We start from the raw sequence: 25,726 nt of genomic DNA, 5'->3' as shown, positions 1-25,726 counted from the left end.
TTATCCCCGTCAGAACTGTCGAAGTGTGGGTACGACCAAACCGGGGGGATGGGACGGGGGGATTTTCCGCTGACCGCCGAGATAGTAAATTCGGATGATCCATTTCACTGTGAGGGGTGGCAGAGGGCCAGGTCTGAGATGGAACCACAGCATCTCAGCCCATCGGAGGACATTGGAGGAATGTTCTTTTAATGTCCCGTGCAGACCAGTAAATGTAAAGCCCAGCGCTGGCTTTGTATCTTAAATCAGAGGGAAAAACCTTACTCTGGATTACCTTGAACATTTGGAATGCTCATAATCTCATATTTATTGCTTAAAAGAGCAGAGGGTAGAATTCCACCAAATTCCCATATAAAATCTGTTATTTACATTTTCTTTTCCTGTAGGAGCAAGTGTTCCACATTGACTCCAGAGCGGAATCTGGGAAGGGAAGGTGCTCCTTCAATCCTAGAGTCAATACCGTCTCCGTCATGCTTAGTAAGTTCTCCTCTGTCCCTCTATTGGCTCTATTTATGTCTCTGCAGGACGCATCATACAAAAACCCAAATCGCTATACTTCCCCACCCTATGGTTAACCCGACTCCCCATCCCCCTTATCGGTGACCCTGCCGTAGGTCGGGCCGCACACCCTTGTCAGTCTGTGTCGTCCTTTGGTCTCTGGTTGGTTGCCGGGTGTCAAGTTGCTGACGAAATAGCCAGAGGCACCGAGTCGCACGCACAGCTTGACTTTCTGACACCCAAGCCCTGTGGCATCAGCAGCCTTACCCATCATCAGCCCCTCAAGCCCGGGACGTCCGGTCACAAGGAGAGGGTTGGCAGAGAGGAGGGGTAGTGGTGGCAGGGAGGGGACCTCTGAGTCAGACTAGGGGACAATCAGGCCTGTGTCTGGGCTAGATTAAAGGCTCCATCTCATACTGAACCCCTCATATGAGCCTGTGCTGTCTGGGGGATGTTGACACCACTGCTCCCCTCAGAGCAGCCAACCACATACAAACACTCACACTTGGACCTGAGCCACACCGCCAGAGTACATGCTGCTGGGCTGGGGCTGATGGAATGATGAAGTGACACAGTAATGGAATGATGAAATGCACAGAGGGTGTGGAGAGAGGAAAGAGAGCGTGCGGGCTAACTGTCAGGGTCATTAGCCGAGTACAGGGAGATCAAACACTATGGCTGTAAATCCTCTGTTGGCTCCATTATTGTTTACTGTCACCATTCCCTGTCCACAGTGATGTACTGTCTCTGTAAACAAAGACTGTCATTGTAAATAACAACTTGCCTAGTTAAATGAAAAAAGTCCATCACCATTGAATATGAACCCAGAATTTCCGTTGCTGTCAATGGAAATTGAGACAGGCACATTTTTGTTCCCTTGGCCATTAATAGTCAGTAAGTCTTTAGGGCTCGTGGGGGGTGGGGGGGGGGAGAGAGTGTTCTGTTTGATCAGATGGGAGTAAGATGGTTCAGCTATGATCCAGGGTTGTGTTCATTAGGGCACACCGTAGCAAAACTTTTTGCAATGGAAAATGAAAACAAGCTTTTCTTAGTGGACAAGTTCAGGTAGTACCTCCCTGTTTTACTTTGTTTTCTTCCATGTTGTGCCATGATGAACACAGCCCTGTATGTGTCTCTGTGTTCCAGACCAGGAGCTGTTCTCAGGCATGTACATAGACTTCATGGGGACGGACGCTGCCATCTTCAGGAGCCTCACCAGGAGGAACGCAGTGAGGACAGACCAGCACAACTCCAAGTGGCTGAGCGGTGAGCACATACAGCAGAAATATATGAAGCACATGTAAATGTACACCAGAAGTCTTCAACTGTGACCCTGAAGAGCTAGAGGTTGGGCAGGGGTTTGTTCCAGCCCTGCACTAAAACATCTGGAGTTGGAGATCCACATTTACTACGTCAAATGTACTTCAACTACTTTGATACTGGAGACAATGGACAGCATGTTATAGTATAACATTTTACCCTGTTTATTTATTTTCCATAGAACCCATCTTCATAGACGCCCAGTTAATCCCAGATGGATCGGATCCCAACGATGCTAAACTGTATTTCTTCTTCCGGGAGAGACTGACGGACAACAGTGGGAATACCAAGAACATCCACACCATGGTCGCTAGAGTGTGTCCTGTAAGTGTGTGTTCAGGAAGTGTGTGTGTGTGTGTACGTGCGTGTGTGCATTACATATGTGTGCATACATGAGACATGCATCTCTTTCGATGTGTACAGAATGACATAGGTGGCCAGCGTAGCCTGGTGAACAAGTGGACCACATTCCTGAAGGCCCGGATGGTGTGTTCAGTTCTGGAGGAGGATGGCACCGAGACACACTTTGACGAGCTCGGTGAGGAATACACCATCACCTACCTACTGTGTTTACCAAGGCCTGGAACATTCTGTTCCAACCCAAACCACTTCTCCTGTTTACCTAGAACTAAACATCTCCCTGGCCAGTCTCTACAAATACCAATGTATCTCAGATTCTCAGGTGTTTTGGATTATAAACAGGGTCTTTACACCTGTGTCTTGACCTGCTCCTCAGTATTGAAAGAATTCATGGTTGCACTTTAGTTGTCTAGTCCACCTGTAGATGCTCTACAGACTATTAGTAACATCTTCTAGCTCTAACCCCAACCTTAACCCTTACCCTAATGTTTAGTCTAAACCTAACCCTAACAAGCAGTTGCTTATCAACAGATCGCTTGTTGATAATATGACAATCCGGACTATTCAAGCAGAGTGACCCAACTCATCCCTTAGTATTATTTTAGTCTTCTGTGAGTCTATGGAGGTCTGTCAACACGGACATTCATTCAATTCATCTCCACTTCAGACTCTTCCATTCCAGGAATATTAAACGATAAGGTGCATGATGGACGTTGACTCCTTAAACACAACGTTGTGTTTTCCCTTCCAGAGAGTGTGTTTTTGCTGGAAACCGATCACCCCAAGAGCCTCCTGGTGTTCGGCGTCTTCACGTCCACAAGGTGAGGCCAATGGTAATATTGCTTGAGCATTAGTGGCTATGCTGACTGGCATGGCAGCACCGGATGTCATTAGGAATGAAGCAGACATGACAGGAGCTCCTAGATAAAGACCCCCAGTATCACCTTAATGTAGCATTTCATTTAAAAACATTTTTTATTTAACCTTTATTTAACTAGGCAAGTCAGTTAAGAACAAATTCTTATTTACAACAACGGCCTACCCCGGCCGCCCAATGGGACTCCCAATCACGGCCGGATGTGATGCAGCCTGGATTCAAACCAGGTACTGCAGTGACGCCTCCTGCACTGAGATTCAGTGTCTTAGACCCCTGCGCCACTTGGGAGAACACTAGTGACCTGCATGTAGTACCAGAGGAGGCTGGTTGGAGGAGCTATAGGAGGATGGGCTCATTGTAATGGGATAAATGGAACGGAGTCATACATGTGGTTACCATATGTTTGATGTGTTTGTCATGGCTGGAATGGAACAGTATCAATGAGCCCATCCTCCTATAGCTCCTCCCACCAGCCTCCTCTGGCACTACAGTATTTGGCTCATTGACTTAACTTTACCATACCGTTCGCATTTCATTGATCACTTTTCCTTATGTACTAGCAATGCAGTTAGTGAGCTCTGCTTCCTTTCGCAATGTTGACAGCAAGTTCATTATGTATGAGTATCACCATGTAGTACCCCTGGTGTTTCCTGAGGTCTACTGTTACTGTATATGGTAAATCAGACACTATATATGTGTTCAATAACTTTATTTATCCTCAAGGGCTTTTGCAGGATGGCTATAGATGTGTATGGATGGCCTGTTATGTGTACTCACTGGTTTGTATTCACTAGGAACTAAACGGAAGCAAACGCGCAGAAACAGGAAGGGAACTATCAATAAGAAACACGTTTTTTTACATTGCAAAACATTTTGCAATGGTGTGCACTAATGAATACAACCCTGGTTTCTTCAGTCATCAAGGCTAGATCAGGGTTACTCAACCTTGTACCGTGACCCTTCCCTAAATCCTAAGGAAACACTTGTATCTTTTAACCCAGGCAGTTGAGACTCATCCTCTCTCTATAGCCAACACAAACAGTCTGTAGTCTCCATATCTCCAAGCTCGCTCTTTCTTTCTTGTTTGTGTGTATATATATATATATATATATATATATATATATATATATATATATATATATATATATATATATATATATATATATATATATAAAGAAAGCGACAGACAGACTCTATGAAACGTTGTCATTCCAACCAGCACAATGTATTTCTTCCTTTTGCTCCTTCAGGCTTTCTCCTTTGTTTTGCTCGCTGAACACAGGCTCTCTCTGTATTACTGATGGTCATGTGGTTTTTAGGGTCTGGTCCAAACCACATCATATCCTTCTGGGAATGAAGCAAGAATGGGGGAAGAGGGGCAAGTTGGGTAGGGTGAAGTGGGGTGGCAGTAAACTTCACCCAGATTTGATGGCTTGGATATCCTATGAACAGCAGGATTTAAAGGACTGATGTTTTAACTGGGTGGATCTGGGGGCTTCTGGGATGTCAGTTATCCACATCACACTGACTGCCGGAATGTGTGTGTGTCGTTTCCCACAGCTCAGTGTTTAAGGGCTCGGCCGTGTGTGTCTACAACATGGCAGACATCTTGACAGTCTTCAACGGGCCGTTCGCTCACAGGGATGGGCCGAACTTTCAGTGGGTGGCGTACCAGGGACGGATCCCTTACCCCCGGCCTGGAACAGTGAGTTTAGGGTCTAATATCTGTATTGAACTCAAAATAAGACAAGAGCTCCAATGCAAATGTACAGTTCCTTGTTGTTCTCCTACACAGTATCTACTGTGTCTAACAGTGTGGTTGAGGAAACCAGGTCAGAGAAACATGAATTAATGAGGATGAGGACAGCAGAGTTCAGGGTCAGGGGTTAGGCTTTTCCTTTCTGTACCTTTGTCACAGAGCTGAGTGATAGGGATTTATTCACCTCTAGCATCTCTCCTCTTTCTCCCTCCCTCCAGTGTCCAGGCGGAGCCTTCACCCCTCACATTCAGAGCACCAAGGAGTTCCCTGACGACGTGGTGACGTTTGTCAGGAACCACCCGGTCATGTTCAATCCTATCCACCCCGTGGGCAGGAGGCCCCTGGTGGTCAGAACGCAAGCTGACTACAAGTACACCTCCATCGCTGTGGACCAGGTGACCGCCGCAGACGGGCACTACCAGGTCCTCTTCCTGGGCACAGGTTTGTACTGAACGATACGTCCTTATTTATCTATTAGAGACAACTAGCACCCATTCCCACCACACAACATACACACACCACAGGCTGGGAGCAGCACAGGGTCACGCCTGTACATCGCCTACATCAGCACCTAAGTAGCTGTTCAGGATGCCTGTTCAGGATGCCTGTTCAGGATGCCTGTTCAGGATGCCTGTTCAGGATGCCTGTTCAGGATGCCCTCAGACTAACATTCTCATATTCCTCGTCTCGCCACTTGTGTTCCATAACCATCAGAGTTACACTTTTAAAGAGCTCTGACTAATGCGGTGGGTTATATGAGTGGGATGCTTCATAAAGAGTGTGACATCGTCCATGGTGGAGCATCCATGTTGGCTACGGATGCTAATAGATCTCCAGGCCCCAGCATGACAGCATAAATGACCTGTTCTCTCTGTCACCAGGGGGTGGCACCACCACAATGCCCTCATTATAGATAACCCACTTAATTCCATTTTATTCTATATTGCAGTAATCCATCTCTGCTCTCTCATGCCATAACGTTGGCGTTTCATAAGCAAACGATTACAGAGGGGATATGAACTCAAGATAAGTAGTCTGTCTCGCTCTTCAGTGAATAGAACAATAGACTACACTATAACGAGCTGCAAGAGAGACAAATAGACGTTCAGGAGGGCGATGCAGCCCACTGGGTGGAGGAAGAGGAGGAGGAGGACAGGTCTGAGCAACACAGAGGGGAGTGTGGAGCTGGCTGTACGTCATGCAGCCCAGGGAGCCTCTCTCCTTTCTCTCACTCACAGCTGTTTATGTTTATCAGCCTTCCAGTCCTCCAAGATTCCTGAAGACATGCCAGTAATGTCAGACTGCAGGGTGGAGAGGTGGGGGCTTTGTTTCAGGGATGTGGAGAGTTTTTTTTTCAAGGATTTCCAGGAGATCTTGCTGTAACTCTCCTCTCTCCTTCCTCTGCTCGCTAGCTAACTCCTGGACAAACATAGTTCTGCCCCTTTCCGTGGCCTTTGTCCATTCTCCTCTCTGTGGGTTCTAAAGCTCACAAACCCACAACTGACTTGACTGTGGATACCAGTCACAGCAGTCATGTTAAATTCAAACCCAAATATGTGTGAGAAGAAGAGCCAGCACTGTATTTATTTACTTTTTCATTCTAATTTTGCTAGCCGTTCTAATTTTGCTAGCCACATGTGTCAATGTTGGGTCTGTGGTGAGGTGTGTGTGTGTGTGTGTGTGTGTGTGTGTAGGGGTTTGTGCCTGTGAAGTGGTTGTCTAATGACTCTCCATTCTCTGACGTGTATATAGAACTCATAGATGCGCACACACACTCACTTTAAAACAATAACATGTAGTATATCAATTGTGAAGTCTTTTGTCTGTAATGTATTTTTCGTTGTGTTGGCTAATGGGGATCCTATTAAATCAAATCAAAATTTCTCTGTGTTTGTGTGTTCCCTCAGACAAAGGGACAGTGCAAAAGGTCATCGCTCTCCCCACAAACCGCTCCCTGGACCAGGATCTGATACTAGACGAGCTGGAAGTTTTTAAGGTTTGAATTCTCTCTCTCAAACACAGACAGACAGACAGACAGACGTCAAATGCAGACAGAATAGGAGCTCTTGACTTTTTCACAAAGGGTCGCAGACTGTACTCCTAAGGGAGAGTGATGACCTGGGCACTAGACCACCACACAAGACTGATGGGAAGCAAACTGACATTAGAGGGTGGTGCCGGTCACCCATATCAACCCTCATACGCTCTGTTTTATCTCAGCCTGATAAACAAAGCAAGTCATCCGTGTGATCAAGGCCCAACCAAGCTTTAATCTCTCTCTGCACCTGGACGACACCGGTCTCCCACTAGTATAGTTTGACGTGTCATAGAGATCTCTCACAGTGTTCCTACTAGTGCCGCGCGGTGGAAGGTGATGTGGTATTCAATTGGATGTTAGATAACCTGAGTGTTGGTAAAAAGATCCCTACACAGAATGTAAAGGACCAAATGTATTTCCTAAGATTTACGGTGTGCAACAAGGACTAGCTCAAACACACCTACAATCTTATGTAATATGACATGATAAGATAAGAAAGTTATTATGGTCCATTACTTTTATGACATAGGATCACAACATTTGTTTCATAATATTATTGACATTGTGGCATGTTTCTCTCTTCCCAGAACCAAGCTCCAGTGACAAACTTGAGAATATCTTCCAAAAAAGTTAGTATATGCAAGCAGTGCTTAATGTATCTCTATATTGTTTCAAAATGCTTCTGATTAACTCATTGCTATCGCCTAGTGCAATAGTTTATTTTCTGCATTAAAATTGTGACTCAGCCGGAAAGCCAGATAATAAGCCATAATTGTCCGTGAGCTTAACTTAGTTAAGTCACTCTTCCACTTATTAAAACAAACAGTGTGGTTGACATTTGAACTGTTTTGCCTTGCAGCAACAGCTGTACGTAAGTTCAGAGCACGGCGTGTCCCAAGTGTCTCTGCACCGTTGCCATGCCTACGGCTCAGCCTGCGCCGACTGCTGCCTGGCCAGAGACCCCTACTGTGCCTGGGACGGCCTGAGCTGCTCCCGCTTCTACCCCACTGGCAAGAGGTACGGTACTACAGACCCTGGTTTGGGTCAACAGTACAATACCAACTGTGAGAAAAGACCACTCTAAAGCAAACCGAGTGGCACAATTAACATTTTACAGTGTTATGCCACTCTATGGTGCAATCTGCTTTTACCCATAAAACATTGGTGCTGAGGACCCAGGTTGTTAAGGGTTACAGTATAGGGCAACACTTCACATAGCTTAGGTGTTATTCATGGGGAATTAGTTGGGAATAAAGACAAGCCATTATACAGCTCTTAGATGTTTGTTTGGTTTTCCCAGAAATGTACATACTGCATGCACGTCCTAGCCTGTTACTGTAATTACTTAGCTAGGTTATTTCACTGGTATAAGGAAATGTATTAGGCTGGTTATACAATGTATCTGCAGGTCGTAATGATATTATACACTATAGAAAACGTTAAGAGCGCCTGCTCTTTCCATGACCAACAGACCTGATGAATCCGGGTAAAGGCTAGGATCCCTTATTGATGTCACTTGTTAAATCCACTTCAATCAGTGTAGATGAAGGGGAGGAGACGGGTTCAAGAAGGATTTTTAAGCCTTGAGACATGGATTGTGTATGTGTGCCATTCAGAGGGTGAATGGGCAAGGCAACAGATTTAAGTGCCTTTGAACGGGGTATGGTAGTAGGTGCCAGGTGCACCGGTTTGTGTCAAGAACTGCAACGCTGCTGGGGTTTCCACGCTCAACAGTTTCCTGTGTGTATAAATAATTGTCACACCTACTCCCGCTCTCCCTCCCTGGCGCTCGAGGGCGCCAGGCTGCCCAACACTACGCACTCCTGCCACCATTACGCACACCTGTTTCCCTTGTCACGCGCATCAGCGGTTCATTGGGCTCACCTGGACTCAATCACCTGCTTTCATTACCTCCCCTATATCTGTCTGTTCCAGAGGTTGTTCCCCGCTTCAGCATTATTGTTGTCATGTCGTTCTGTTCCCTCTGTTCTGACACTGTTCCTGTCCTGTTCCTTGTCTGTGTTTGGTATACTCAGTGTATACACCATGTGTTCTTGAATTGATCCAACCATAGCCATAACACAGCCGTAGCACTGTGAGTGATACCGTTCTACTTTGAACAGTCCCCCTTCTGGTTTCCCTCCTCACCGGCTGCTCAGCTGCCATTACAGTCAACCGCAGTTCAAGTGTAGCTTGGTTAGGGAACAGAGGCTCTGCCCCTTTACACCACAGAAATCCTGCTGGAAATGTGCCTGCTGTTTAAGCTCTCTCCCTGTAGCTGTTGGATGGGATGCGACTGAACCATATAGTGGAATAACACTGCCAAATGTTCATCACACCGCTGTCTGGCTCAGTGGTCCTTCCTCACTGTTGATATTATGGGATTTTAGAGATTTTCATAATGGGCTGGAGGGTTGGTATAACCATGTTTCTAAGCTACTGGGCTTTGTGAAAGGCATTTATTCTCCAACTAGTTTATGTAGGCAATGAAACTAGATATACAATATATTTGACAGGATTCAACGGTTAGGCCACTTCACAGTACATATATATGGTACTGTATTGTGGCATTGGAAATATTTATGGATGGTTATGGTTTCTATACAGAAGGAGCAGAAGACAGGACATCATCCATGGCAACCCACTAACTCAGTGCAGAGGATTCAACCTGAAAGGTATGACAACATCCAGCCAACGTGCACCAAATGCCTGAGAAACCCACAGCTCTGTTGAATTTGCCAACAGCGGGCATTGGTGTGCTTATCCATTTATCTGATTTCCTCAACTCATTTGTTATGTGCCTGGTCTATCCCAGCTGTACTCATTTTACTCTAAAAGGGTCTAACATAGATTCTGTTGGTTTATGGGTAATTTGAGTTCAGGCCCTCTCGTGGTTCAGTAGCAGGTGCATAGTGTTTTACTGTATTGTCCCTTTGAGACTGTGTGTGTGTGTGTGTGTGTGTGAGTGAGTAAGCAAACACACTATACAGAGATGATTCACTCAATCAGCTGTCAGCAAGCGGTCTAACAAGGGGAGGCGCTACGGCCCTCATAGTGCTACATTCCAGTATAAGTCTGTGTAATTGAACATATGTCATGGGACTAAACCATATGGTCATTGGTGCTAATTAGTCTATACCCTGTCATCCATCCAGCATGGAGATGAGCTAGTTGTCTGGGACATAAACATCAGATGGCAATGCTGTCAGTTAAAGACCAGGTCAACCTAGCTTGTTCTACTATACAGATATAAAGTGCATCTCAGTGGGAATGCAATCTGACAAACAAGCTTACATGGGGATGATCTTAACTTGAGTCAAATGTCTTTAGTACATTGAAGTCAATGGGAGACTAATTGAAAATTAGACTTAAGTGTAAGTTAGGATTTGCCCACGAGTGACTGGGAGGGTTTGGTTGTACTGCAGGTGTCACTAACCCTCCGGTCTACTTTTGACCCTGACTCTTCAGACCTACATCACCCCGTTGTGTGGTTCATGTCTGTCAATGAGTTGACGTGTGTGTGAAACACCCTTGTTTCAGCGTACAGGAACGCGGTGGAGATGACCCAGTATGGGGTGAAGAACAACACCACCTTCCTGGAGTGTCTTCCTAAGTCCCCTCAGGCCTCCGTCCGCTGGCTCATCCACAGAGACAATGACAGGAGGAAAGAGGTCAGAAAACAACTTCCTGAGTCAAAGTCAACTGAGAAGATGGGTTGAACCATAGAAATGGAATGATTCATTCTGTGTGTTCAACGTCAGAGGAGGCTCAATTCCGACTCCAGTTTCTTGCAAATCAATGACGTTTAAGGCAAAAATGTAATCCCATGACGTGAAGGAGGATTGAGTAGGTATCATTTTTCCTCAGTCAGTAACACAAGGGACAGACTGAGTACAAAGGCTGTTGGTGGTCGATTACAATATCAAACACGTCATTACAATCGAATGATCGTGTCGAATGCCTTGATCTAGTTGGAACTAGATCAAGGAATTCGACACAATCCTTTGATTGTGATGCCGTGTTTGAAATAATATCAGATCACTAACGTGTCACGCCTCGGGGATGACATTACAATGTATTTATTGTCTGTGTAACAAGATAATGAGTAGTGATATACTGTAGATCAGATGTGATATGGGACCTAACTAATGAGTTTATTCTCAACGGGGGGAAACATTTCACATTACTGACACCCTCTAAGACTTCCTGCTACCCATCAGGCCATGAGAAATGATACGGGGCTGTGCAAAGAGAACCTGCTCTTTGATAAAGATTCACATCTTTTACAGATTTCGCTGTTTGTAGCTCATGCATCAAATTTATATCAGAGATTCTATGAAAATGAGTACTCCAGGTGAGCCGTTTAAAGATGTGAATCTCTCTCCAGACATTTTTGACCTTTTACTGTTGAAAAGTGATATCCCCAGTATACATACAGTAAAGGCCACACTAGAGGGTAAAACATTTGTTTTCAACAAAATTGTGTTTTTTTTAGACACAACTGCAAACTTCAAGGAGTAGGGCATTCATGGATGATGGGAAGTTGTGATGTCATGGGCCTCCCCCTTGCTTGAGGAACAATAGAGAACAAAGGAGGAAAGCCCCCCCCCCCTTGTGCTATGTCATGACATATCTGGACCACCTATTGAGATGTGCCTTACGTTAAGTAAATCCAGTGTTAAATGAGGTGAAAAGGAGACTGGAGTGCCACTTTAAGTTGATTTGTCTTTGCTCGATTTACTTGACTATAGATCATGCTGTGGGATAATGTGTTATGCTATAGGACAATTAAGACCATTCTGCTGACACCTCTCTTTCCCCCTTCCAGGTGAAGCTGGGTGACCGTGTGGTCGCCACTGACCATGGCCTGCTCATCCGCTCCGTCCAGCTGTCCGACCAGGGCCTGTACTATTGCCTGGCCACAGAGAACACCTTCAAGCGCACCGTGGCCAAGCTCCGCCTGCGTGTCCTGAGTGAGGCCATGGTGTCAGTGCTGATGGACAAGCAGCAGTCTCCCTGGGCCTGGGCCAGCACCCTGCACCCCAAGGCCCTGCTGTCAGCCTTCAGCCCTGCAGAGAGCCTGGCCATACAGCAGTACTGTAAGGAGAGAAAGCAGCTCCAGAGCCTGCAGGGGGCCAGGCAGCAGAAGGGGATGAAAGGAGGGCCTCCTCTACGGGGAGACATGGCCAAGCTCAAGCCCCTGCTAGACCTCCGGAAGAGCCGTAACCGCAGGAACCACCTGGAACTACCTGATGTCTGACTGGGGGAGACAAGGGGTTAACAGGGCTGTGTAGAGGGGGGTATACATGAGCACACACACACACACACACACCTGGCCACACACACACACAACCCCCGAGCTCCCACCCTGCCCAGAGGCAATGGACCTGAACTGAACACTTCCCCAGCTCCAGCTACTGTAGGTTTACAAGGAGAGAGTGGGACTCACCCTACCTGGGGCTGTCTGTAGTCTTATATGCATGAGGTACACTGACCAGATGACTGTGATATACATGCACACCTCACATCCTATCACACTCGCCAATTAGACAGAGATGTAAGACCTGACCCTGGATCAGGACACATGGAGATGTGTGGGTTAAGCCATCGGGTTCAGGTGTCGTAGGCTACATACACAGGATGACTTACTGCATTCAATGCTGCTCCCATAGTTCTATGATAATACTTGCCACACATATATACTGTAGTCACGCTATACAGTAGGCAATGGTCTGATAGCAGTATTGTAGTATAATGCAGTGTAGACATTTACAGCATGGGGAAATGCATCAGGCAGCATGTAATGGTTGAGTATGGATGGATGGATGTCTGGTCCAAGGATAACAAACCTGGAGTTACAGATGGTAAAGATTGTGATTGAGTAGGGAAATCATTGGCGTATTAATGTGTATATCCAAGAGGGTTGTTTTATAGGGAGCTAGCTGTTTACACTCTGCTCTGCAACTGTACATTGACTCATATTCATATCATATTCATCCATATGAACATTGTTTACAACTACCACCTATTACAGTTTTCCATTTGACAAAACGACAGGGCTATCGTCAATATCAGAAACAAATCTCTCATTGTATGACCCGTTTCTATGTTCCCGTTGTAGCTCTGTCTATATGGAGGAACTCTAACCCTCCTAACACCAGATAAAATAGCAGCACTGCCTATACAAAGGGCATATTGTCCATACTAAGTGGTCCCAATAAAAATATTCCATCCTTGGAAATTAAAACATAGTGGCTAGGCCAAAGTACACCTCCAGCTCAGCTGCCACCCATATGGACAGTACCGTTACACTTAAACATGTAGCGCTGTGTGAGCAAAGAACCTTTGTTGGGAGGGATTCTGCTCAATTTATTACAGGAACACGGGCAAGACCACCCTACATGTTCACAATCTTTACTCAGTCATTTTCTAAACATCACGTTTAATAGGACAAAGGTCATGTAAAACGTTAGGTCACAGCATCCTTACGTTCTGTCTTTCCTGTATTTATTCACGTTACTTGGAACATTTATGTTCTTAAACGGTACGGGACATTGTGCCATACTGTACAAGTATCTCTTCGATAGTGTATGATACTGTGTTATCAGCACATAAGCATGTTAATGTATATAAAAGCCATCTAAACTGTGGCTATTTGCAATACATCGCTGGGTTGGTTTAATACCGATGGAGTATAGCAGTCACGCACATCCTGGCTTTTGTATTCGGGTACATACACTCCTGATTTTGGGGTTTGCTTTTTCTTGATCCATGATTTGAGGAGATATATTTCATCTCCTTACCCGAGTTTTAATTTCACGTACAGCAAGGCAGACGTGCATGATCAAAAATAACCATGATGGCCATTTCATTTGAATAATGCATTTAATTCACAGTTTGAGCTGGTCAGATTGGCGCGCTCTGTTTTATATAGTGTGAATAGCTCTTTCCTGTTTGTCTCAGAAGTATAGTCTGTGTAGATATATTCATGGTTGGTATGTGTACAGAGTGTTTTTCATTCTATATTTTCATCATAACTTATGTCATTGTGTCCAGTTTTTGTGGATCTGCGCTTTTGAATGTGACCCTAGTGTATATAATTTAACACATTTCATCAAATATTCTCGACCGTATCTGCAAATCGTAGAGATATATTTTCATTTTGACATTTTTTGAAGGTCTGGCTTTTCCTTAACATATCTCTAGACTGATGACTCGTTTAAGTTTTGATCGATTCAAACTTTTAACAAAGAAGTGTCGTCATAGTGACGTTTAATGTCATTTCCATGTTATCATAAAATTGGTGTATTTCTATTTATTAATGTAATGACAGCCTGAATAAATGCATTTAGAAACTACTGTGAATTCCACACATTTAGGTAAGTAGTCCTAGATGAATCTGACAGAGGAACAGCAGGATCATTCCAAGGAGCAGTAAGTCCCCATATTTCACTTATCTCTTCAGATGTGATACACTTTCACCATTTACAGTCACGCTTAGGCTTTACATAGATTTATTGAACGTATGAAATTCATTTGAGGTTGGTGGCACCGTAATTGGGGAGGACAGGCTTGTGGTAATGACTGGAGTGGAATAGGTGGAATGCCATTCCATTTACTCCATTTCAGCCATTATTATGAGCAATCTTCCCCTCAGCAGCCTCCACTGATGAAATTGTATGATGAATGAAAACAATCACATTACTGTTCTATTGGCAAGATATTTGCCGTGTTCATGTGCTAGTCGGAAATCTGAAATGTCCATCTTGCTAACTGGTTGAACGCGGCACGTGTCTAATAACTACAACCAGTTAGCAAGTCGAAAATGTAAGTTTCCTAGTTCCGACTCGCACGTGAATGCGGCATTAATATCGAGAAAAAGGTCAGGGGTCACTTCTGATAAATTATGGGTAGGAAGAAGCTGCCCATGCAAATGGGGTGGATATGGGAAACGGGAAAGAATTCTGGGAAACAGTGTAATGACTCAAAGTGAAGCTGAATAGATTTACAATGTGATTTATTAGGTACCCACAAGTTTAAATACTTGAAATTATACTTGGGCCTGGCCTACTTCAGAAAATTTAAATGAAGACATCAATAGCTGCTGTTAGAACTAGCATTGCATATTGGTTAGTTTTCATTTGTAGATTCATATTCAGTATTTAATATTCATTTTCAAACAGCCACACATCTTAGAAAATATGGCATAGAAAGAAAATGGCTGCTTTAGAGTGCGCTGGTGCAGAGAAGGCTGAGGAGCACTAAGGCAAGTAAAGATGTCTCCTTCAATCTCAATGAAACACTGTACAGTAACAGTGGAAAATCTAGAGTAGACAGAGGTATCAAAGAGCCCCAGGAACCGGGAAATGGTCATTTTAAACCCCCTTAAACCAAAAACAGTGCTTTCTCACCAAACAAACCCAAGTGCCATGCAGAAACCACAGAATAATCATCTGTATGGGGGGTGTTTTCACTGTCATTTTGATTTACGGGCCACATGAGGTGAAAGGGAAACTGAATCATTTTTGCTTCAAATGTACAATAGAGCGGTTTGTTCCAATAATGAGAGAACCTAAGCTGGTTACTTCTCATGGGGATGTGGTCCAGTTTTGCTAGACTCATGCCGTGTCATAATCCTATTTAAGACCCCTTGAGAAGCAGGGTATCAAAAAAATGACTTCACTTCCTGCCTCCATTGATATTCATTGCTCAACTTCAGTGTAAGCCGAGATTAAGTTGAATACATTTTGAATCGGCATTGATTTATTTTTATTGGAGTCATGAATGTTCGCTACATGAATGTTATAGCAATTTCAACTGCCGTATATTCTAGCTTTCAAGATCCCTGACCAAAATCTAGCAGGGAGGTGTGTGCAAATCAAATTACAGTAACATAAAAGAACAGTATATAATAGAATGTACTTTTGTTTTTGTACAAATGAACTCACACAATGTCTACAATATATCCTCGCTATGTACCAGAGCAAGAATTTTGACATTGTAAATAACACAAATGAAGAACGTGCATGATATTAAAACTGACAAGTTACAGCTCACTGACATCCTTGTTCCCCCGCTGTTCCTCTGTTGTACAGCAGCATTGTCCCTCTCACACAAGCTTGTTGTTGTTTCTGCTTACCAAACAATGTGCCACTGCGCAGAGTACAAAGGCTGCTGACCCTAAGCCTATCAGCGTGAACTGCACCGTCTCCAGCATGTCAACACGAGATAACAGCTCCTTCTTAAACCTGTCCGCTGTCTCGTCATCCAGGGATGCCGTCTGTAGAAACAGTCGTTGAGGTATAGCATGTACAGAAACGAGTGGTTATATACATTGGAAATATGCAATAACAAACGCAAGTTTAAACGTTTTCTAAGTAAGACCTGGCAGCAGTAAGTACAGCTCAAATGACTTACCTCGTTTAGCCAAACTATAGGGAGTATGGTGTAATCCTTCACTTTCTTTAACACCCTGGAGAATATGTAATGAGAGAGAGATATCCTTGGATGAGTGTCTGTATATGCAATAGCAAAGTACGGGAAATAATAAACCAAGACATTAAACCTACGTGATGATCTTGGAGGGGCCGTACATCATGTTCACCTGCAGTCTCTTAGCGAACCTCAGACTGAACCCTGTGGTCTGACAAACAAACACCAAACACATTTATTCCCACAGCAGTTAGGCCTACTGTACTGTACACGCCAGCAACAGACAATCAGGATCTGTCAAAATCTAAATAGATGCGAGAGCAAAGGGATGTCGCTTATTGAGAGAACAGCACAAGAATACCATGCGTGCTGAGACTTTTTTGGGAGCGTTAGCATATGCACAGAGATCAGAGGTGAAAGGTGAATGGATGCAGGGCTCTCACCGGTTCCACATCCAGGAACGTGACGTGATGCTCCTCACTAGGACCAAGGCCCTCCACATCTTCAACCAGGTATGGACTACCATGCAGGAAGTGAGGCAGGGAGATGTAGACTGGTTGTCCTGGTTGAGAATATCAAAGATGGACACGTTGATCACCTGGTACTGTACACAGGACATGCATACAGTACGTGTAGAACCCACAGTTTTCCCTGACCAGGAAAAACTCTGGGACCTGCTTATATTGGAACGGAACTGCAGTAAATGCTAGTTGATATTAACCCTTTATTGCTCCTGTAAGTCTCTCTGGATAAGAGCGTCTGCTAACATGACTATAATATGCATTATTAGACTTCTGTGCCATTCATACAGTGCTAATAGATCATTAGATCATATTATGATTTGCATCCGCTGATGTCCAGCAGTGCAGGAACCAGTTGGTGACTGTTGCCCGTGTCTCTCACCACGAGAGGAGGTGATGTCCAGGACTCCGGCCAATGTGCAGTTCTTAGAGACCACAGAGTCCGTGCAGAAGCACTGGTTGTCTGGGTTGACTGCAGGTGAGGCTAGGGTGAGCGGGGGCAGTTTGAACCGGTACACCTCGATCCCCTTCAAGTTCAGGCTCCTCTCATACTCAGCCGACACAGACCTGAAGACATTGAAGAACAGTGCTTTTAGGAGACAAGGCTCTTTGTTTTTGCCGGGGCCTGACCTCTTGTGGTCATGATTAGAAAGGCATCTTCAAAAGTGATGATGGGAATAAAGAGTGCTGATTTGGGATCAGTTTAGTCTTTTAGATGAATGAATAAGATTGCATGGAGGGTGGTTCCTAGATCAGCAATACTCTGAGATGCTTATTGCATATGGCTGCAGATCTGACTACAGTGTCTCTGAATATTAGGCCAAAGGACATAGTGAAGAGTCCATTCCAGACTTCAAGGGGGGTGATAAACAAGTAGTACATTTCTATTGGCTGTATGACGGCAGTGAACAGGATTAAAGCTGATAGAAGTTGCTTTACAGTCTAGGGCCACTGCAAAACATAATCAGTTATCTCCACTTGTCTTCGTATACCGTAACACCAGTCTACATGAGATCTGAACATTGATGAGTTATCTCCACTTGTCTTCGTATACCGTAACACCAGTCTACATGAGATCTGAACATTACTATCCACCCCAATAGGTAAATGATCACTCCACCTGCTGATGTCAGGGGAGAAGAAGTACAGAGGCTTCTTCTTGTCCAGGAAGGGAGAGAATGACGAGCCATCTGATGAAAATAGTCAGAACAATGGTAAAGTTAGTCAGAACAATGGTAAAGAACATAGAATTTAATATATTAACCATGGGAGTATAAGATGACTTAGTAACGATTCTCCAGTGTTCTTAATTGATTTCTTACGCATTTGAAATGTTTTGGTTGTGTGATGATAGCGTAAAATGTAATTCAACAAGACAGTGATGCAATGGAAGTTGTCTGCTGCCTGGGTATTTGGGTGACTGTACCTGTGCCGTTGATCATGTCGCAGTATGTGTTGTTCCAGAAAGACACCTTCCTATTAGAGAGAAATGGGCTCATCAGTAAAGCCATCAGTTATTGGGTAATACGACCCAGACAAAAACTACCTACGATCAGGGGCGGACTGGGACAATAAATTGGCCCTGGCATTTCAAACATACCAGCATATTTTTTTCCTTGAGGCCCCCACACCGGCCTATTTATTTTCTTAGAGGCCCCCATTATTAGCCAGATAATTATTTGGGGCACAAAAAAAACTAGTTAGACAGGCCTACTGGGCTACAAATGGACCAGCCCATCAGGCTTTTGCCCAAAATACCAGATGGCCAGTCCGCGCCTGCCTACACTCACCAAAGACCTGTGGTTTTACATGGTTTGCCAGGAGAATTCTACAGATGATGCTGTAAATCCATGACGCCATTAGACTGAATTGACAATATGGACCCTACGATAACGGTAACAGACTCAGATGTTTCACTTTAAAATGTATGCCAAACAAAAAGCATTGATTTAAAAGTTTAATAACAAACCATGCAACTCTATGCACAAGGACTACTTTGAACAATTTACACAGAAAATTTCAAACACATTTACTAGAACTGTGCAGATGCACATTTTTCTAACAGAATTAGTTAATTTTTTATTTTGTTTATTGATATTACAGTAGGTGAAGTGGATTTACATCCGGTAACGGAATAACGGTAAGAGAATAACATCATGGGTCCCTGTTATGATATGAGGGGAAGGTTAGTGTGTACTCATTTCACTATTCGGATTCAACCCTCACAACAACTCTCCATCAACTTTAGTGTGTTGAGGCTCAAGATAGACTCACTTTTCCCCCTGCCAGCTGTCAATGATAGACACTTTAGAGATGTCATCCTTGCCTGTGAAGACACTGTATGGCCCATCATAGGTGCCGTTGTACTGAGGAAACAGCACATCACACCATAGTACAGTTAGGTAGCTACACAACATTACATTTCATTAAGTTACTCTTACATTTTCAGTGAATGTCACATAAATCATGTAGATTGGTATTTTTTGGAATGATGTACATATAAAACTAAATAAAGAATTGGTATTATTCTGTATAGGGAAGGTGTATGAAAATGATATGCATGTGAGCTTACAGGAAAAAAGAGGCCCAGTGTCCCTTTCAGAATGGGGTCTTTATAACCCCAGAGGATTTCCCTCACTGTCCGTCGCTGGAAGAGTGAGACATTGTTTAACTTTATTGCAGCTTCCAGTACCCATGGGGGAAACAACTTGTACCCACCCTGAAAGGAAGGAGAAGAAAAAGGAAGTTGCATTTCCATTATTCAAAACGAGTACATGACATAATTCAGCTCACCTGCATATTACAGATTCCCCGGCTCATACAGATAGAGGATTACAACAGAAACGTTTTATGACTGATGTGGTGACATGCGAGAGAGGGCTGTGTCCTACAAATGGTTGTATTATTGCCTCTAACCTTATAGATCCTTGAACATAAAGTGCCTTCGGGAAGTAGTCAGACCACTTGACATTTTGTTAGGTTACAGCCTTGTTCTAAAATGGATTAAATAAAAAGAATCCTCAGCAATCTACACACAATACCCCATAATGACAATGCAAAAACAGGTTTTAATTCGCAAATATATAACATATAAAAAACAGAAATTCCTTATTTACATAAGTATTCAGACCCTTTGCTATGAGACTCGAAATTAAGCTCAGGTTCATCCTGTTTCCATTGATCATCCTTTTTCTAAATGCCCCTTTTTTCTCCCCAATTTCGTGGTATCCAATTGGTAGTTAGTCTTGTCCCATCGCTGCAACTCCCATACGGACTCGGGAGAGGCAAGGGTCAGGAAGGCCGTGCGTCCTCCGAAACACAACCCAGCCAAGCCGCACTGCTTCTTGACACAATGTCCGCTTAACCCGGAAGCCAGCCGCCAATGTGTCGGAGGAAACACCGTACACCTGGCGACCGTGTCAGCCTGCATTGCGCCCGGCCCGCCACAGGAGTTACTAGTGCGCGATCGGACGAACATCCCTGCCGGCCAAACCCTCCCCTAACCCGGACAACGCTGGGACAATTGTGCGTTGCCCCATGGGTCTCCCTGTTTCTACAACTTCATTGGAGTCCACCTGTGGTACATTCATGATTGAGAAAGGCACACACCTGTCTATATAAGGTCCCACAGTTGACAGTGCATGTCAGAGCAAAAACCAAGCCATGAGGTCGAAGGATTTTTGATGGTCACTCTGACAGAGCTCTAGAGCTCCTCTGTGGAGATGGGAGAACTTTCTAGAAAAACAAGCATCTCCGCAACACTCCCCCAATCAAGCCTTTATGGTAGAGTGGCCAGACGGAAGCCACTCCTCAGTAAAAGGCACGACAGCCCACTTGGAGTTTGCCAAAAGGCACCTAAAGACTCTCAGACCATGAGAAACAAGATTCTCTGGTCTGATGGAACCAAGAATGAACTGTTTGGCCTGAATGCCAAGCATCACGTCTGGAGGAAACTTGACAAGACAACACAGGAGTGGCTTCGGGACAAGTCTCTGAATGTCCTTGAGTGGCCCAGCCAGAGCTCGGACTTGAACTTGATCGAACATCTCTGGAGAGACCTGAAAATAGCTGTACAGCGAGGCTCCCCATCCAACCTGACAGAGCTTGAGAGGATCTGCAGAGAAGAATGGGAGAAACTCCCCAAATACAGGTGTGCCAAGCTTGTAGCGTCAACAAAGTACTGAGTAAAGGGTCTGAATACTTATGTAAATGTGATATTTAAATTTCTTAAAGGCTGTTTTTGCTTTGTCAATATGGGGTATTGTGTGTAGATTGATGAGGGGAAAAACTATTTAATCCATATTAGAATAAGGCTGTAATGTAACAAAATGTGGAAAAAGTCAAGGGATCTGAACACTTTCCGAAGGCACTGTACATGTGCACTTCAACCAAACATTCACAATAACACTGAGACCACCACAGCCAGACTCACAACTAAATAAGTTGTGGTATGTAAAAACAGTAAAAGCTAGGGCCCCATAATGTATGTTGTGCTCGTACAAACCAGACACTTAGTTCCCTTCAACCCCAGCTCTCGTTATTGTCCCTTTTCTCTACTCCAGACAAAGTAACCCCGACAGAGGTGGAATACACAGTATCCACTCAGACAGGTAGAGAGCCATCACAAGGTAATGAGGTGTCACCCACTTACAGCCACAGCCAGGTTGAGGGAGGTGACACTGTCCTCCTCAGACCCCACAGACATGGAGGGCTCAAATATGGCCCCCGCAGGGAGCAGGAAGGAGATGGTGTGGTTTTCTGGGTTGGCCGTGATGTTCTCTTTGGGCAGGTACCGTGTCCTGATGGGTAGAGAGAGACACACGGACGAGTGTCACCCACCCTTTCATCTCCTGCTTTCTCACCCAGTGACTTTTAATCTCTCGTACATTATACCATATTAGATTAGATTCTAGATTAGATTCTAGATTAGATTTAGTAAAATATAGGTATTTTCTTTTCATCTATATGAATTGTAGATATTAAAGAGCAATTTATAATTCAAGTCATCCAATTATATTTAGAATACAAAGTGGAGATGAACAACACCATAGGTTTTCCTCTATACAGCGTTGAAATCACCCAACAGAGATGATGCACATCGTATATACATCATTTTGTTGATCTTTTAGAGACATTTGAGTGAGTAGGGACCTACTTGTATGTATAGGGCCCTTTCTCCACCAATTTTGGCTTTGACCCATTCTCCACCACGTCCAGTGGGTTCTGCACGTCAAAGAGCCAGAACTGCCTATACACAGGTGCGTCTGCAGACACCCAGTTGTTCCAGGCTGTGGTCCCAGGCTCGATGACCGATTCCTGCATTCACCAGACAGACATAAACTCTTTCTATACAGTGCCCTGGTTTTAGGTAAAGCAGCAATCTTTTGACTCATTTATTTAAGTTATGTCCAAAGTGGCTGTCAACTTTTTAGATGCATTTGGAAAATATGACCGGGGACCTAGTAATGCAAGAGATTGAACAAATGAAGATATTTCTTTCACTTACTGTTTAGAATCTACTCTCATGTCCCTTTCTTGCTAGCAGAAAACCACTTTTTCCTAAATGGACCTCTTATTACCTCTTACCGCTCTTATTTCTATGTTTCTCTTGCCCACCTCTCATGCACTTGATTGACCACCTCCACAATGTTTACACCTCTAGCAAGCTGACACTCACCTTTGTAACAGTCTCACGGATGATATTGTTCCCCACAGGGATAAGGATTATACCTAATATGGCCACTGCAATTCCAGCCCCAATTCCAGCCTTTAGCCCACACAGCTTGTTACAGCAACCCATGGTGGTGTGTGTTTCTGTCTGTGGGTGTATGTAGGTCCCAGCAGCAGCTGTGCCAGTGGAGAGCCCGAGAGACTGAGACTGAAGGACAAGTACAGGCAGACGTAGCTGGTCCTAAACCAGGCCACCTACTGATAAGAGGTATATAATAATGTGACAGCTGGGGGTTGAAGGTTGAGTGATGGTGACTCCTGGCCAAAAGATATCACTACACTATATGACAGCTGATTAGAGCTCTGCTTAACTGAGGCGGAGTCAAGAAGGAAGGAGATGCTCTGAGAGGCACTGTGATTTCTGTACCTTTAAATACAGAGCAGGTCTCTGTGTATCATGCTGTGTTAACTGGATATTCTATTCTAATATTATTTCCTGATGGGATGGGGGTTGCTTTATGCTCTCCCCCTGCTTAGTGGAAGAGATGAGATGGTCACTGTTGGAGGTGTGTCAGAGGAGACAAATTGGGTACTTTTCAGATAATATATCCACAACTGTAGGTTTTCAATGGAATTTGCAGAGCTTTATTAATCCCATGCTGATATCAAAGAAGTAGATGCGTAATCTTGATTATATGATTATGGTAAACCACGGTTATGACAGCCATAAATTTGAGTGATATTGGAGTTATCTTCTCCCTCTGTCTGTTCAAATGTCAGGTCATTCAGTATGTGGGAGATTGTGTCACAAATATGCCCCCTGGTGTTACAAATACAGACCTACATCTTTTGTTGAACGGGTGTATTTATTATTGCAGTACCGTACTGACATGCTTTATTCAGGTGTGGTTATCTTAGAGTTAATAGGTTCCTCCTCTTCCCTCCAGGTGACCCTCAGTCCCACATCCATATCTCTACTTTACTAAACACCCTGACCCAGAGGAACCTGGTGGGAGGACATATAAACTCAGCAAAAAAGGAAACGTCCTCTCACTGTCAACTGCAATTATTTTCAGCAAACTTAACATGTGTAAATATTTGTATGAACATAACAAGATTCAATAACTGAGACATAAACTGAACAAGTTCCACAGACATGTGACTAACAGAAATTGAATAATGTGTCCCTGAACAAAGGGGAGGGGTCATAATCAAAAGTAACAGTCAGTATCTGGTGTGGCCACCAGCTGCATTAAGTACTGCAGTGCATCTCCTCCTCATGGACTGCACCAAATTTGCCAGTTCTTGCTGTGAGATGTTACCCCACTCTTCCACCAAGGCACCTACAAGTTCCCAGACATTTCTGGGGAGAATGGCCCTAGCCCTCACCCTCCGATCCAACAGGTCCCAGACGTGCTCAATGGGATTGAGATCCGGACACTTCGCTGGCCATGGCAGAACACTGACATTCCTGTCTTGCAGGAAATCATGCACAGAATGGGCAGTATGGCTGGTGGCATTGTCATGCAGGAGGGTCATGTCAGGATGAGCCTGCAGGAAGGGTACCACATGAGGGAGGAGGATGTCTTCCCTGTAACGTGCAATGTTGAGATTGCTTGCAATGACAACAAGCTCAGTCCGATGATGCTGTGACACACCGCCCCAGACCATGACGGACCCTCCACCTCCAAATCAATCCTGCTCCAGAGTACAGGCCTCAGTGTAACGCTCATTCCTTCGACGATAAACGCAAATCCGACCATCACCCCTGGTGAGACAAAACTGCGACTCGTCAGTGAAGAGCACTTTTTGACAGTCCTGTCTGGTCCAGCGACGGTGGGTTTGTGACAATAGGCAACGTTGTTGCCGGTGATGTCTGGTGAGGACCTGCCTTACAACAGGCCTACAAGCCCTCAGTCCAGCCTCTCTCAGCCTATTGCGGACAGTCTGAGCACTGATGGAAGGATTGTGCGTTCCTGGTGTAACTCGGGCTGTTGTTGTTGCCATGCTGTACCTGTCCCGCAGGTGTGATGTTCAGATGTACCGATCCTGTGCAGGTGTTGTTACACATGGTCTGCCACTGTGAGGACGATCAGCTGTCCATCCTGTCTCCCTGTAGCGCAGTCTTAGGCATCTCACAGTACAGACATAGCAATTTATTGCCCTGGCCACATCTGCAGTCCTCATGCCTCCTTGCAGCATGCCTAAGGCATGTTCACAAAGATGAGCAGGGATCCTGGGCATCTTTCTTTCTGTGTTTTTCAAAGTCAGTAGAAAGGCCTCTTTAGTGTCCTAAGTTTTCATAACTGTGACCTTAATTGCCTACCATCTGTAAGCTGTTAGTGTCTTAATGACCGTTTCACAGGTGCATGTTCATTAAATTGGGAAACAGTGTTTAAACCCTTTACAATGAAGATCTGTGAAGTTACTTGGAATTTTACGAATTATCTTTGAGAGATAATGAAAAAGGGATGTTTCTTTTTTTGCTGAGTTTAGGAGGATGGGCTCATTGTAATGGCTGGATTGGAATTAATGGAACGGATTCAAACGTGTGGTTTCCATATGTTTGATACAGTTCAATATAATCCATTCCAGCCATTACAATGAGTACATCCTCCTATGGCACCTCCCACCAGCCTCCTCTGCCCCCCTGACCTGCCACACCCTGTTCTTCGCTTTTACGGGCACAAGGTAGCTAGTGGTTAAGAGCGTTGGGCCAGTAACCAAAAAGTTTCTGGTTTGAATCCCCAAGCTGACTAAATAAAAATCTATTGATTTGCCCTTGAGTAAGGCACTCAAACCAAATTGTTCCTGTAAATCACTCTGGATTTGAGCATCTGCTAAATGACACATTTTTATTTAAATGTATTTAATGCACAGGAGGGCATCAAACTCCACCTGAAGAATCATTACAACAGGTGCACAAACCTGGATGAATAAAGCTTACGTGTGATTCCTTGTTCAATATGCCAAAGCAGCATATGCATTCTACATAATAAACTGCGATCTGAAAGAGGCTGATCAAGCAAATGTTAATTGTCAACAACAAAAAATACTGTCAGCAAAATATTGGTTGAAATGACTGTCTTTCACACATTAAGATACTTCAGAATGACACCATCACCACAACAGCCTACCACAGCTAGGTGTTATTATGTGTTATTACACCACATTCCACCTGTTGGATCTTTCATCTACAGAGCTTGGCTTCCTGCCCTCCAATTCTCATTCTCATCTCCATTCCATTTCCA

At 44.3% G+C, this 25,726-nt stretch overlaps 2 protein-coding genes across 3 annotated transcripts in view; one reads left to right on the top strand and one right to left on the bottom strand.

The window, feature by feature from the left end:
• The window catches only part of LOC106609494 (semaphorin-3C), a 52,029-nt gene extending 37,819 nt beyond the window's left edge, over positions 1-14,210 (top strand). For both annotated transcript variants that reach the window (XM_014208368.3, XM_014208367.3), the window contains exons 6-18: positions 387-477; positions 1,645-1,764; positions 2,000-2,142; positions 2,242-2,356; positions 2,930-2,999; positions 4,616-4,760; positions 5,033-5,255; positions 6,722-6,810; positions 7,440-7,481; positions 7,712-7,869; positions 9,460-9,527; positions 10,393-10,523; positions 11,681-14,210. In XM_014208368.3, coding sequence (XP_014063843.2) covers positions 387-477; positions 1,645-1,764; positions 2,000-2,142; positions 2,242-2,356; positions 2,930-2,999; positions 4,616-4,760; positions 5,033-5,255; positions 6,722-6,810; positions 7,440-7,481; positions 7,712-7,869; positions 9,460-9,527; positions 10,393-10,523; positions 11,681-12,112 — 1,827 coding nt within the window. In that variant the 3' untranslated portion in view covers positions 12,113-14,210. The remainder of the gene's footprint in view (positions 1-386; positions 478-1,644; positions 1,765-1,999; positions 2,143-2,241; positions 2,357-2,929; positions 3,000-4,615; positions 4,761-5,032; positions 5,256-6,721; positions 6,811-7,439; positions 7,482-7,711; positions 7,870-9,459; positions 9,528-10,392; positions 10,524-11,680) is intronic.
• A 642-nt stretch (positions 14,211-14,852) lies between these two features.
• LOC106609495 (platelet glycoprotein 4) lies at positions 14,853-22,758 on the bottom strand. The gene is made up of 12 exons (XM_014208370.3): positions 22,483-22,758; positions 21,961-22,121; positions 21,457-21,604; positions 19,378-19,524; positions 19,080-19,171; positions 18,232-18,281; positions 17,926-17,995; positions 17,188-17,372; positions 16,728-16,846; positions 16,422-16,495; positions 16,270-16,324; positions 14,853-16,132 (listed from the first exon to the last, which is right to left on the bottom strand). The coding sequence occupies exons 1-12, from the start codon at positions 22,603-22,605 to the stop codon at positions 15,962-15,964; spliced, it is 1,395 nt and encodes a 464-aa protein (XP_014063845.1). The 5' UTR covers positions 22,606-22,758; the 3' UTR covers positions 14,853-15,961.
• Positions 22,759-25,726: the final 2,968 nt, after the last annotated feature.

This window comes from Salmo salar, chromosome 07, assembly GCF_965601325.2.
Source record: "Salmo salar chromosome 07, fSalSal1, whole genome shotgun sequence".
In the NCBI taxonomy this organism is placed as follows: domain Eukaryota; kingdom Metazoa; phylum Chordata; class Actinopteri; order Salmoniformes; family Salmonidae; genus Salmo; species Salmo salar.
Note: the sequence above shows the minus strand (reverse complement) of the source record. Positions and strands in the feature narration are given on the sequence as shown.